This window comes from Phalacrocorax aristotelis, chromosome 1, assembly GCF_949628215.1.
Source record: "Phalacrocorax aristotelis chromosome 1, bGulAri2.1, whole genome shotgun sequence".
Classification (NCBI taxonomy): Eukaryota; Metazoa; Chordata; class Aves; order Suliformes; family Phalacrocoracidae; genus Phalacrocorax; species Phalacrocorax aristotelis.
In genome coordinates this window covers 188,599,921-188,615,302 of record NC_134276.1, presented here as the reverse complement: position 1 = coordinate 188,615,302, position 15,382 = coordinate 188,599,921, and the positions used below count along the sequence as shown (strand labels likewise).

The window sequence follows — 15,382 nt, the reverse complement described above, 5'->3', positions numbered from 1 at the left end:
TTTGAACAGGAGGTTGGACTTAGAGGCCTTTTGAGGTCCCTTTCAATGTGAATGACTCTGATTCTGTGAATCATTGATCCAGGTTTTCTACAAGGCAATTGCTGGTGCAATAAAGATTTAATTAGTCTCTATTGAGTTGGACCTTATACAACATATTCTTAGTGATTTTCCAGCTGCATTTTGAAAAGCTGTGAATGGTATAGAGCAGTGGTAAACCATGTTTAGCCTCTGGGATAAGCAGAAGAGGCAAATACAACTGAGAAAAAACTAGCTGAACTTTGGAAATTTGGTTTCTGATTTGAGCATTACAGGGCATCCAGACTCAAATGTCTGGTCAGCTGGGGCTGGGCGCAAGAGGATCAAGAGAAACATAACACTTCAGACTTCTTTGCTTTTCCCATCTTCCATATCTCTCAGTGCAGAAATATGATTGTTACACTTCCTATGAGGCTATATCTTGGAGAAAATGATCCAAAGCATGGAAAGTTTGTTTCTTCATAAACTTCCCATGCATGAATTGCATGGTTGTCCATAATGGACCTGCTATGAAATAGAAGTGGTTCAAAAAGTAATTTCTCTTTCAGTGGGGTCTTATGCCCTCTTCTATTCTGAAATAAGAATTCCCTGAATCTCCCTACTAACGGTGTTAGTACTTATATCAGCTGCAGCATTTAACACCCCACAGCAGATTGCAAAATAGAATTCTGAAAATGAAATTTGCCCTGCTGGAACATCTAAGACTCTTACAAGACTGTGAGAATCAGCATACTCTAGTGAGAGATTTTGAAGGAGCTAAGTAAGAAAAATGTCCCCTAGAATCATCTTCCTATCTATGAAGAAGGATATTGGTTGAATAGGGGTGTGGCAATGTTGACATTTGTTTAGCAAGAGTCAATACCAACACACAAACAACTCATTTCAGTTCTAGGATAAATGGATTTTATTGCTTGTGTTTCTCTGTGTACTAGGCAATACAATATCATTCTTCCAATGACAGTCAGTCTTCTATTTTGTATTGAGTTTTTAGTAATTTTGTTAGGTGATTAAGTCATTCACCACCCTTCACTAGCTCCCTTTTTTATTGATACAGCTGAGACTTCTAGAAAGAAATTACTTAATTCTTTTATATCTTGAGTAAAGTTGCATCTGGTAATAAGATCAAAATGAGGTCTGTCTTGCTGTGGTGGTGTTCAACATATCTGTCGTATTTGTTTTCTTACAGTGAAAGATTTTTTTTAAGACTGAATAGAAACGGTTTGCCAAAATGTCCAGAAAAGCCTGAAAGACACTGTTCTCTCTTTGTGGTGAGTTATTCCTGTTCTCAGTCTTTGTTGTGCTGGGTATTGAAAATAGAAGTTGGATAAAATTATTGTTCTGTGGTTGACTCAGAACTGCCCCCTAAGCTTTTACATTGTTATGAATATCAACTCTAAAGACTATGGTTAAAGTGTATTGCTGAACTCCTAAGTTGAATGTCTTCTGGCAATATATGGACACTCATCTAAACTTCCATGTGGGCATGTGTGCCAGTCTTCCTCCCTGCAACAAGGACCAGTTAGTTTTCCTCCTTGTGCATTTCACACCCAAAATACTGTTTGTGCAGCACTCCCTGTAATTTCAGAATATTAGGAACTGCACAAATGCACCGCCGCTGTTCAAGGCACACAGTGAGTCTTTTGTGTCCTCCCACTGATTTTGCTGCATTTCAGCATATTCTAGCCCATGATATTTTAGGACAGTCATTTTGAGTCCATGACTGCCAATTTGAAGTCTTAAAGGAATAATTTGTTAATACTGTATAAATTAACTCACTGTTCATTTATCACTTTCACTGACAGTGAAAGCAGCGTGTAAAGATCTCTTTAAATGTCACATTTTAATCAGGAGTCAGAAATAATGAGGTTGTGGTCTTGTGCAGGATTTGGGCAGCAGTGAGCTCAGGAAGGACATCTATATCACTGTGCACATTATCCGAATAGGTAGGTATAACCATTTGTGAGTAGAAATCTTATATTTGTTAGACATATGACAGTAAATAAAACTGCTTGGGGTCAGCTTTGGGATTTGTTGACCCAAATCAGTTTGGGATTAGCTAGGCCTTTTCTTTTCCAAAAATGTATTCAAACACCTGGTTTTTGATGGAAAAATTGCTTTGGATTTCTCTGCACTGTGTTGTGTTATTTTTCAAGTGTACTGCTAACTGAGTTTAGATGCAGGATATTTTGTTGCTATCACAAAACAAAATGAAAGTGTCAAATATGAACTGTCTTAAGATGATGGAGGTCTTTGGGGAGTCCATTCTTGTTTCAAAGAGTAATTTCAAGCATCCTTTTTTCATAGAAAAAGTTGACTGGAAAATTAATGCACCTAATTAGTATATAATATCAGATACATATCTGAAATTGCTCAGATTAATTTTGTCTTCTCCCTGACCTCTTTAAAAAGGGGGAGAGGAAGGAAGTGGAGGAAGTCTCATAATTTTAATCTTTGATGCTATAGACAGATACCATGTCCTCTAGAACAAAGTGGAGGAGAAGAAAAGTGTGTGTTTGTGTTAGGTATTTATTTTAAGAAGTTATCCTCTGGGCTGTACTGATGTGAAACAATAATCTTCAGGTCTGCTTCTGACCTCTTAGGTATATTGTTTTCTTTGTAAAATGTCTCTGTAGTTGCATCAGTGCAGCACTAAATATAACTTTTATTCCTATTTTTGAAAGGTACTTTGCTTTGAAATACAGTCACTCTAACTTGTGCTGAGTTCTGAAACAACTTGTTACAAAGTAAACTCTGTTTTACAGCTTTGAGGAGTATTTTTTCCTTGCATTTTCATGCTATTTTAGTGCTTCATCAGAATATCAAAATACTGTGTTTTGTTTTATTGGCAAGGACTGGGAAAAAGTATGGTGAACTCTGATGTAATGCAAGCAGATTTGGTAGGAATAAGTGCTTTAAAGAAGAATGGGGAGTGGAATTTTTCTTATTGTATAGTTTTCAAATATATTCTCAGTCAAGTTTATAAATGAACCACTGAAATATAAAAAAGTTAAAATAAGATTTATATGCTGCATGGTGTGAAAATGAACAATTATTCTTCTAGCTCATGATGCATAGGAATATTTGGAGGAGGCATTGCCCTGCAGCGACTGCAACCAGAGGCTTTTCTTGTCAGAAATTAAGACTTGGTGGGAAAGATACATAGCTGCCAGTGCACAATTGAATAAAATGGTTGGAAAGAGGGCAATTTCAAATGCCAGGAGCACAGCAAGAAGACTGATCGATTGTATTTAAATCAAATAGAAAAGGCTAGGGAAAATATTTTGTTTCAAATCTATTTTCCTTGGCTGCCTTCTTTCTTGCCTTATCATAAATTGTTCTTCTGTCCTTTGTCATAATTTTTCCCCGTGTTTCATCTCTATTTGATTTTTCTGTAGCTCGTCGATTATCCCCTTGCTAGTCAGTTGCCTACTTGGAAGCAGCATTTGATTAGTAAATTGTGTTGGCTTGTAGAAATCACGGGTAGCAACAACCACAATAAAATAATTGTTATTGGACAGCAAATGTTGAACACTCTGTCGTGTCTGAATTCTGAATTTAATTTGGTGGTGTCTTGAGTGTGCTATCACTGGGTATCAGAAAGTGTTGGTTGTTGAGTGGAGGTCATGAGAGAATGAGCAGTACATCTGGCCTGAGACTTGTTAAGATCACTACATATTTAGTGGACTTCCTGTACCATTTGTTATCCTAACGTAGTACAAAGATGGACCAGATTAGCAGTGAGTACGCTTGGCATCATCTACTCAGACCTGTCACCATACTGCGCTGGATTGCTCTCTGCCTCCCTTCTGTGGTTTTAAGAGAGACAGTTCCATGGGTTATGAATCAAATATGTATTTTTTTCTGGCAGGACGAATGGGAGCTGGAGAAAAGAAAAATGCCTGCAACGTACAATATAGACGGCCCTTTGGCTGTGCAGTCCTCAGTATTGCAGATCTGCTGGCAGGAGATTCAAAGGATGACCTCGTCTTAAAAGTATACATGTAAGGAGTGCTTCTTTCTTAATTTTTAGAAGTATCTTAGAGTCAGTTTGTATCAGAAGAAGTGATATTAAATGCAGTGTGAGTAATAGCTGTAGCTCCTTTCTGTCCCAAAAAAGTGTAGTAGCTAATATTTTTTTTTTGGAAAAAATTAGTTTGGAAATTTTGTTAGTTCTACAGATGTGTTTATAAAGTGGGATAATATTAAAGATAAAGGTTACATCCTTTTAGATCTTTGTGTATGTTTCAGCATTTTTCACATCCTTGTAAGAGCTTCTGGAGCTCTCTTTTTATGGCAACATGAAGTGCTTTTAGAACTTGTATAAACATCTTGTGCTGCCTAGGCAGCTAGTGAAAGTACTTCATAACTACAGAAAAAAGCAGGCAGGGTATCTTTTTGTGAAATGAAGCAATTATATAATCAATTTACACAAAAGAGTGATTTACACCAAAGTGTAAAAGGTAGTTAGCACTAGAGAACGAAAACTCAAGAAATAGATTTTCAAGTGAATGGTTGATTAAATAGTGGATTTTAGCTGACAGTAATTTGAAGAAAGTTCCGCTTTCTGGTTGTAGCAACACAGTGCATGTAACTTCCTGCTGATCACGGACATTATAGTAAGAACCATTTCATGGGGTGATCTATTCTAAGTACATAAACCTGGGACACATATTGTCAGGCACATGAGGAAGTTCTGCCCATCCCAGGGTTAGCACTCAAATCTTGAAGGCATGGAAGTCTTTCAGGCAGCCTTTCTCCTCTCCTCTGTACCCTTCTGTGCGGAATTAGAGCTGCTGGAATCAGTGCTGCAGAAAAGCAATTAAGTGTGACAGTTGACATGTGGGCTGACTTTTCTTCAGACTCCAGGACGCTAAAGTCAAATAAGTGTTCTTTGTTGACTAACAATTTGTTAGATTTGTCTGCCTATTATATTCGAATTTGCCTTTAATCTTGCTTGTATGTTTTAAAATAACAAGAACAATGGAAGAAGAAACATCACTCAAAACCAGATTTGATGCTAAGACTAAGTCTGGTCTAAACCATGAAAAGTGATCATTAGAACACGCTCAGTTTTTCCTTATGGAAAAGCAGCTATTTTCTAAATGTATACTGAAATTAAATTTGCTCTTTCGCTGACTACCTCCTGAAGATCACATCCTCTTTTAAGTAACTCTGAAGTGTACAGCACAGATTTTTCTGTCTGCTAAGACTAGGTCTGAGTCCTGTGTCTCCTCTTGAGTGTCACAAGATAGATTTCTGTGTGGTTTAATACTGAAGGAAAGATCTATACAGATAATGAACTTGGTCATGGCTGAGTTCCTGAGCATAATTGCTCTTGTCTTTCTCCCACCCTTTGCCACACGAAGCAGGTTTTTCCATGGTGCCTTTCTCAAATGGTTAGAGCACTCTCACCCTTTCCATTGAGACAGTTTCACGGGACTTTATTAGCTCCTATTGTGTTACTAGTTCTGTGGACAAAAGAGGATTTGTTTAGAGATATGTGGTGAAGCTGGTCTGAAAAACTTGTGTTCCTGTTTCAGAGTTAAGAAAGTTATTATTTTTCTAGGTGCAACACAGAGAGTGACTGGTATCAGATCCATGAAAATATCATTAAAAAGCTGAATGCACGTTACAACTTGACAGGCTCCAATGCAGGTGAGTAAGTTACCACACTTCTGTTTGCATTCTTAGGGTTTCCTTAGTTTGCAAGTGGTTCTATTTTAGAAGGACTAATGTTTATGACAGAAATATTTTTTCACATAGAGAAGAATACTCAGGTGAAAAAGTATGATGTTGCTGTTCATGTGTACATCTAGGAAAAAAAAATCACTGAATTTTTTTTTTAAGGGGCTAAGTAATTTTTTTCTGTGCTGAGGAGCTACAGTTTGCTGTGGAGTTCTGTTCGCATGTCAGGCTCATCAAATTGTTGATCTGTGTTGCTTAACATTTCTGCTTCACATTTTCGTCAGGAATATAAAATTTTTAATTGACATTATATATTAATTAAACTTCAGAAAAAAATGAAATGGGAGCTACCAGTGCACGCTGCATTCCTACTGGCCAGCTAAGCAAGATGCAGAGTTGATATTTAAGAACTTACCAAGAGTCCTCCATAGTCACCTATATGGTCACTGTAACTGTCAGCAAAATAAATTCAGGTGTGAGAGCTAAGAAATAGGGAGACAACTGACCCTTGTTATTGTGAGATGGTGGTTTGACCCACAGGAGATGTTGGATTTGCATTTTTTGTTTTGGGGTTTTTTTTTCATACCAGCTTGTTAACTTTTTCCGAATGCTGTCATCCAGGGATGCAGTCATACTTGAAGCCTGAAATTGAAGTTTGTGAGTCTATTGTCCTTGTATTCAAATATTTTTTTTTCTCCCTCTGAAATGTTAAGTAGTTGAAATATGACTACATGCCTTGTTAACTTGATTTCAAGCATAATGATTATCTTGAAAATGTAGATTCAAGAATCTTTAGTGGACAACTAAGAAGCACGTAAAAGCTTATGTTACTTACCAGCACTGAAGTTATATATTTAACTGTTTTTAATAATATTATTATTTCTCATATAGAGTCTAACCACATATATACATACATTTAAAGTTTAGAATATCATATCACAGAATCCCAGGTTGGAAGGGACCTCAGGGATCATCTAGTCCAACCTTTCTGGGAAGAGCACAGTCTATACAAGACGGCCCAGCACCCTGTCCAGACGACTCTTGAAGGTGTCCGACGTGGCCGAGTCAACCACTTCCCTGGGGACATTATTCCAATGGGTGACTGTCCTCACTGAAAAATTTTCCTCTGGTGTCCAATCAGAATCTCCCCAAGAGCAATTTGTGTCCATTCCCCCTTGTCCTCTCCCTTTGACCCCTTGTAAAATGGGAGTCTCCATCTTCTTTGTAGCTACCCCTTAAGTACTGGTACATGGTGATGAAATCCCCTCTGAGCCTCCTTTTCGCAAGGCTGAACAAACCCAGCTCTCCCAGCCTATCCTCATATGGCAGCTTCCCAGTCCTTTGATCATCTTGGTGGCCCTTCTCTGGACCCCTTCCAGCCTGTCCACATCCTTTTTGTATAGCGGGAACCAGAACTGCACACAGTACTCCAGGTGTGGCCTGACAAGTGCTGAGTAGAGCGGGATGATGACTTCTTTCTCTCTGCTGGCGATGCCCTTTTTCATGCAACCCAGCATCCTGTTGGCCTTCCTGGCAGCAGCAGCACACTGTTCGCTCATGCTGAGCTGCCTGTCCACCAGGACCCCCAGGTCCCTTTCCACAGAGCATGCATCTTAATGGACAATAAATATAAAAATCATATAGTGAAAGTACAAGAGCACATTACTGAGTAAGTATAATGTTGGGCTTCTTAAATAAGTTAACCATATTCACAAAGAACAACCTAGTCTTGGTCATTCTGACTGTCCATGCAAAACCTCCTTACTCTGTGATATATTGCTTATCCTATTCCATTCTCAGGAGATAAGAGCTCACAGTTAAATACCCAGTTGTCCTAGGAGACATTGGATAAATTTGAATACTCTTAATTATGTGAATATTCAACATGAAAGACCTGTGGGACGTGAATTTTTTTCCAGGTTACAGCGGGCTGGAAACTAAAGCTAGCAAACTGAAGATCAGTTACATTTTGAAAAGCGTTGTCAGGGGGAGGGAGGCAGGGAGATGAGCAGCACAGAATTCCAGTAGTGCGTGTGAAGGTTGAGAGGGAAAGAAGTAGTGAGCACTAATGCCACTTTGCGTACTGAGCAACTAAAAGTTAAACTATGAAACGTTATTCACATTGCACACATGAAATTTGTTCCTCTGGGACTGCTTAGCAGTCTGAAAAAGCACTTGCAAGGCTTTAGCAATGCGTTCAGATACTTCTGCTAACACCTCATGGAAAATATTGTTGTTACGCTAGTTTGTATTTTTGTTACGCTAGTTTGTATTTTTCCTTTGCTGTCTTTTTCTCTGATAGTATTGAATGGCTGGTTCTGAAGACTCATTAGCGTTGTCTGCCACATTATAGTTGTCAAAAAAGGAGAAAATCTTGCATTACAGGAGACATGGGCCTTTGTCTCTCAGGAACCATTGTAGGTATGAGCCAAATATAGAAAAACTTGAAGTTTTGGTTCCTATCACACTTGCCCTTTTCAAATTACATTAAAAAGACTTAAGGAAACACAGTAAGCAAACAACAGCAAAGAGGCTTTAGGCTATTGTCTATCTTCTAGTCTTGTTTCCTCTTCAGATTCTGTCCTGCACAGTTTTTTTCAGCTCACGAGGTTTTCAGACTGTCTTTAGTTTCTACAAATTGTTATGTCCCACTGCTGAAATAGTTTATCAGATAGTTCATAATATTCTTCAGAAAAAAAAAATTCTTAATGCAAAGGCCAAATTGTACAGCCTTTGCTGCGTTGAGTAGCATTGTTATTTCTTATGTTGTGTTTGTAGTATTTGTAGAATAATTACTATTAGATCTAGACGATTTCTTAATTATTAAGCAAACCAGGTTTCAGTAATATCTGGAGTGGAGCTGGCTATAAAAACTTTTTCCTATAATATTTTTTCTTAGAATTAGAAGCTAGTTACTTTATTTTAAAATACAAAAATCTGTGGAAAAAATGAATATTCCTGCGTAGAGATCACACCTAATTACATCAGTCTTACAAGGGAAATTATGCATTTCTATTCCTGTATCTGTGGGACTAGAGACCAGTGAAATGTATACTACAGATATGGAAAGCAGTAACTGGCTTACCTCAAACCATATAAAATCATCCTTTATCCCCTTGTAGTATATTTTAGATAGTGAAGGCTAGCTGAAATCATTGCTTTCATATCAAAGCTTGGGCTTCTGTCAAATGTCAAAATCTCTTTGTAGGTTTGCAGTATGGGTCATGGTTGCAGATCTTATTCTTTGGTTGTGACTGCCAAACTATACTCTGGGCTTTTCGTGGGAATAAAATAAAAAACCAGCATTGGATGTGGGCTGTTTTTCTCTTTAATAAAGCAGGCACTAATGTACAAAGTGCCTTGTAAACTGTTATTGATCATATAATAGCTGTTTCATTTGTCCACAGAATTACTGTGCCATGAGTGAACCTGTTGATTTTTAAAATGGTTTGAAGTGCATTTTAGGACAAGGGGCAAGAGAACAAGGCCGAATGTGGTTGTCATTAAACATGGTTTTATAAAAAATAAATAAATAAACAACAGAGTGTGCAAGTCCAATTTTCCATACTTATGCAAAGTCATGGATTCCTTTTTTTGTTCTGAGGTTGAGTATGAATTTATCATGTGCAACTTTATATTTGTGCCTATGACACTATCTGGTTTTTTTTATTCCAGTTCTTTAGACTTTCAAAAGTTGAAATGTAACTTTTTTAATACAGCACATAATGATGGAGGGATGTCTCGTAATTGGAGCAGTCTTTTATGTCTAGTGTTTGGAGCAGTCCTTTGGGCTCTGAAGGTAAAGGGTTCTTGTCCACAAAAATCACCCTTTTCTGACTCTGAGCAAGTTGCACAGTTAAACAGTGATGGTTCTTACTGTAATCCCTACTTAAATGCCATCAGCATCTTCAAAGTACCTCCTTAAGCACAAGATCTTCCTGTAGGCACCTAAAGCTAAGGTAGCTTTCATTTTGGCCACTGCTTGAAGTAGAGAACAGGTGGGTAGCTGGGCGCACCCAGGCCACTTGCAGCATCAGGTTATGGGTGGGCTGGATTTAGCTTCCTAAGCACTAGGCTGAAAAAAAAATGCTGGAGAGGATTTCTGGGACTCTCATGCCCATGTTGTTTCAGGGAATAGAAAAATATTCACTGGGTTTACCATAGAAGTTATTTACTCCAGTGTTTGAGATAGTCTTCAAAGACAGAAAATGTCTTGATTTAGACTGATTTGGAAAAGGATTTTCAGTCTGTTTCACATGTCCCAGATAACAATGCTAATCCCTTGGCTTCTCAGACTTCCCTGCAGCAACTATTCAACTTTGTATACAATCAGAAAATATTCATCGTACCATGGGGAAAATGAAAGTGGCTCTAAAGCCTGCCAAGAAGCGCATGACTTTCCTAAGTGTGATCTATATTCATGTCCTCTTAGCAAATCCTGTAGAGGTGAGATTTAAACCTTGGTCTTGTGTTACATATCAATATTCTCCCCAGTGAGTTATCTTATAAAAAGCGTATTAAAAAATTGATGAAAAATGCACCACAACTTTCTCTTTCTTCACCCTCCTTTGAGAAGAAAGACTGGATTGCTTAGTTTCAGTCTGGATCCGAATCCAGGCTTTGGACTCTTTCATGGATTGCATGAAAACAGCAAATGTAGTGGGAAGGTCTTTTCTGTGTCATTATCCTGGAATGCTCTGATGAACCAGACAAGAGTGATGTAACCTAACTGCATGTTTACAAAACGCAGTGTGTTGTATTCTGTGGTAGCAATGCCAAACCTACATTGCAACTCCACTGGAAATATTGATAATTATACATGAACTTTAACTGATGGGAGGGCCTTAAGCTTTAGAGGAAACATATTCAGAATGGTGGGATTTCTCTTGCCATTCTTGTCTCAGGCATGATTTCTTCCATTTATTTTTTTTTTTTTTTGTTTAACCTGGTGGCAGTGTTAATTTTTTAGCTATTGCACAGGGGATCAGAATACAGCTCTTGAAAAATCTACATAAATCATATCCTCTTGCATACAGTTTAGGTCATAAAAAGAAAAAAATCAGAAATCACTGTATTGTCTAATAGATGGCAGGAACATGAATTTTTAAATGTGGTAGAGGCAAGACGTGAACTGGGAGGCTGTTTTTAAGACAAATCCAGGTTGTGGTTTGATTTGTAAAAGATTGTCTTAAGTCTGTCAGCCTCAAATGGTTAATTTCTTTATTTAGAAGAGAAAGATGCACAATTAGATTTTTCAAATGAATAGTTTAGTGTCTGTAATAAATTCAAGCTTGTTTCCATGTACCTGTGCAAAAATCTGCAAGCAGAGGGTCATCTAAAGCGATGCTGCCTAACAAAAGCAGACTGGTCAATAAATGAGCAACTGCATAGTGCACTGATTGCAGCATGGAGGACTTCAAGCCCATATTGTTGACAGATGTTAGCCAAGAATCCCATGATGAGGAAGGACAAACTGTGATCTTACAGGGGGAAGTTATTAATCAAATCATACAATAAGTTAGGTTGGAAGGGTCCTCAGGAGGTTATGTGGTCCAACACCAGTTCAAAGCAAAACCAACTTTAAAGTGGGATTTAACTTTTTTCAGGGTCAGTGAAGTTGCTCATTCAAAGGCAAATTTCATTACGCTGTTATCATTTGTATTCAACCAGACCAAAGTAAGTTTTATAAAGCAAAAATTATTTGGGTTTAGGGAACTGTTACGTGGGTTTTTTCCCCCAGCGTGCATGTTAGTTGGTACTAAATCTCAGTCTAGCTCAGTGGTCATGTAAGACTCTGTCAGAGAAGGCACAAGCATGAACTCATCTGACAAAACACAAGTTCTGAGACAAGTGTGGCAATAGAGGCAGTTGGATAGAAACAGTGGTATGTGCTTTGGGGCAGGGTATGTCTTCCCATGCCTATTTACCCACATTCAACAGCCTCTTGGCGTTCTAATAATATCTTTTCTCTATGGTTACTATTAAAAAACTGGGTGGAAAACCATATACTTCGGCTGTTTCATCTCCTATTTCACAAAAGTAAGTTTTGGCTTACAAACTCCTTGATTCAGAGGGCCTGTTAGAGTTGTTATTTACCTTTCAGTGGAGAAACTGCAGAGGCCCCATGAAGTGATATAACTGAGGAGCATAATTTTTCACACTTTGTGTGATAAAAGCTGCAAGACATCAAATATAGCAGGGAATTTGCAGCTCAGTATGAGTTTAGTGTATGCCGTATTTCTAGGAACAGAGTTGTGGTAACTTACAGTATTTTCTAGATACAAGAAGTAGTGTGACTATGTTTGCATGACACTACCCCAGGAGTTCACAGCGTTACCCCACTCAGTTGTTGCAAGGAGAGCTTCTTCCTGTGAATCAGCATGAGAGATGTTGGATGGGAAACAAAATGTGCATTCCCTGCTGGGAGAAGCTGTAGCTGCTGGCCACAAAAAGGAGGTGCAGGCTCACAGTGGAGAGATGAGTGGAGCAATGGCTGGTGGAAAATGAGGAACAATGAGGGTCAGAGTGGTAACATACTCGACAGAGAAGATAGAACAGAACAAAGTATGTAACTTTTAAGTAACTCCTGGGCACATGATTAATCACATCAAATTACCCCCTGCATCTGTGCTCAGCTAAGAGAAGATCACTGGTGTTTGTCTGTTCTCTGTAGGGTTCACAGATGTGTCAGTGGTGCTCTGAAATGTATTTTGTATCTACTCATCACTAACATTTAAACAGCAAATGCATTTGTTAAATTACTTGAGTTCCGTGACAATTTATTAATCTGTCAATTTAAATCTTTGTTACGTTTTGTGACAAGGAGATTATGTGTATTCCATTTTGATGTGTTTAAGAATTAGTTGTCACTGAAGGCTGCTATTTCAAATACATTTACAATAAGAGCAGTGCTCATATATGCTTCAATAAGTACACAATGAATTAAGGCATTCCTTTTTGTTCTCAACAAATGCTAAAGCTAAAAAATTAAATATATAGAGAATTTTGCACATAAATTGTTGTTCAAGATCATTTGGTCCTGAATGACAACTTTGATGTATTTAAAAAAAGCCACTTTTGGAGCAGGTTTTTAGACAAGGATTTGTAGAACTTTTTCATGTAGTTTTTACAGGGTGGATGATATTTATCAGCAATCTAATGTTAAACCTTTTTCCCCAAATTCAGGAATCACCAAACCTTTGAAATTTGTAGCCTAAATCTAGCATGTAATATTAATTATGGTAGTTTTCGGAAAATATATTAATCCTTAAAGATTACAGACTTATAGACCAGTCAGATGTAACTTTGTACATTTTTACAGCAATTGAAGCTTGTGTTATTGTCTGTGAAAGTTCTGGCTTTACCATAAGGACTTAAAAAATCAGGTTCAAGGTAGATTTTTGGTCGTTACCTGTAAGTGTACTTCATATAACATGGCTTGTAGACTGTGCTGGAGGTGAGGGCTCTAATAGAGTTAAATTAATACTGTGCTCTTGGGTGTTGCTAAAAGACTTGTTTTTAGAGAAGAATTAAAAATGTGCCATTGTGATACTGTCAGGGGCATCCTGTATCCAGTAGAAGATAATGACTTGCTGTTGTCTCACTACTACAATTATGCATGTGATTGAAATGGCACCCAATTTACACCCTGAAATTCCTAGCTAAGGCTACAGAATGAGAATAGCTGGCTCATATTTCCATCTTGGAGCTGGGTTACGTCCTAGCAGTGAGGTTTTTATAAGCCTTTTTCCAAAAATTCATTCTGCTTGTTACTATTAAATAGTGTTGTTGACTTCCTTTACTTTATCTGCTGAAAGAATAAAAAGTCTTAAAACTACTTCAGATTATAAATTATAGAACGTATATGCATGATTTTAGCTCCTTCAAGGGTTATATTTCCAAGTTCATTATAAACATTACCTGGGCTTTTATGGTGGTGGAGATCTGGTTTTTAACACTTTCTTTAGGTCCCAGTTAAACGTTGACTGTTTCTTTATTTGAAATAAGACATAACTGGAATGCAAGCAGCTGAATTTCTAATACAATGGTGTGAAAGCGGTTTGCGTGGCAGAGCTGCACTTCATGAAGGAGAAAATAACAGGTGTTTCCCTGGAACCTTTTGTCTGTTATTTGCACTAGAAGCAATATAAAACACAAATCATGTATTTTGTGCACTGCCTAATATCCTTGTTAACAAAATGGTATGTAAAAATATAGTTCTAAAAATTTTTGAGCAAGGCGATTTGCCTTTGCAACATGACAATGTAGTGTGGAAATGGGTATTGACATGCTGTGTGTACTGTTAATAGAAGAGGGCGTCAATAGGCGTACTAAGGTAAGAATTGAAGAAATTCTTGCTGAGATCTTTATTGTCTGTATAAAGAGGTGAGACTGGATGCTAATAGTAGCCACTTAGCCTTCTGGTCCTTTAACCTTCAGCCTATGGTGATTATGGCAAGAAATACTTGAGGCTCTGCCATCTACCCTGTAAAGAAATTCCAAGACACTTTTCTTGTGATACTATAATGCTATTTGCATTTAAGTGTTTACATTCCATGTGAAGAAGGAAGAAACTCCAGCTTTCTGCACTTGAGGGCATTTCTGACAAAAGCCTTAGGTAAAAGAGCTCATTTAATTCATGAATTCCAAGAATTTAAAGCTGAGGAAAAGGCAAAGAGTTTGGAGTTTCCTTTGATAATTCAAAGTAATCACAATGAAGTCTTTAACAAGGCTAGCAAGGATTGAATCTACCTCTCCTTTTTTCCCATCTCTGTTCCCAGGCTGTAATTTGTGGGATTTACTGTGGCCAAATTGCACCAGACATATACAATTATTTTTCCCAGATCACATTAAATCAATAAATTACTTGTTTGCCAATAGCAATGTGGAAATCTACTGGTTTTATCTTTGTAGTGGTAGTTTGGACACTTTAAATACTACCAGAAATGGGAACATCTGTAGGCTTTCAGAATACTTTCGGCATCCTTAGGCAGCTTTATTTGGACAGATGCCTTATTTTATTACCTTTCTTAAAATACAAACAGTGCTGAATAGCATTCTGTCCAAGTTTTTTTTTTTTTTCTTCTACCAGCTTCCTGAGCAGCTGCTAGGCATTTTCTTCTTAATATGATCTAGGATTCTCTGCCACCAGTAGATAGAAGCTGAATGTAAATGCTCTCCCCTCCCCCCAGAAGCTCAAATGCAAATAAATGGTCTGTAAGCGTAATATACAGTTGCTTTTTGTCATAACTAAATGCAGAAATCAATAATGCAGTATACAAGCTGTTTTAAGGTAAAATGACAGATCTAACAAAAATCTGGAGTGCTTATTCAGCAAATTGTAGATTTTCTGTATTTTCTTTTATCTGAATGATAATAATCTGTGGTGAACTGTGGTACAAGTTAATTGTGAGGAATTTCATGTGCTTGCAAAAGAAATAAAAGCAGATCTGTGCCCAGCACCACAGAGTATTGTAGTAATATTTTCAAAACTGGAGTAAATAAAGAATAATAGTTAACACAAGATGTTTTAGTTACTGCTAGGGAGGTAATTGAAATTTTTTCTGAGGGGACAAAGTTACACTATGTACCTAATAAAAGAAAATGTGCCAGTCCTTCAGAGACTGGGTAATCATTTTCATTGTTCTGTTTTAGCTCCTAA

General features: G+C 37.6%; 1 protein-coding gene across 4 annotated transcripts in view; it reads left to right on the top strand.

Moving 5' to 3' along the window:
* Positions 1-15,382, top strand: part of DOCK4 (dedicator of cytokinesis 4) — a 255,013-nt gene that overhangs the window by 120,303 nt on the left and 119,328 nt on the right. For all 4 annotated transcript variants that reach the window (XM_075081064.1, XM_075081063.1, XM_075081061.1 and 1 more), the window contains exons 9-12: positions 1,223-1,304; positions 1,919-1,979; positions 3,905-4,037; positions 5,603-5,691. In XM_075081064.1, coding sequence (XP_074937165.1) covers positions 1,223-1,304; positions 1,919-1,979; positions 3,905-4,037; positions 5,603-5,691 — 365 coding nt within the window. The remainder of the gene's footprint in view (positions 1-1,222; positions 1,305-1,918; positions 1,980-3,904; positions 4,038-5,602; positions 5,692-15,382) is intronic.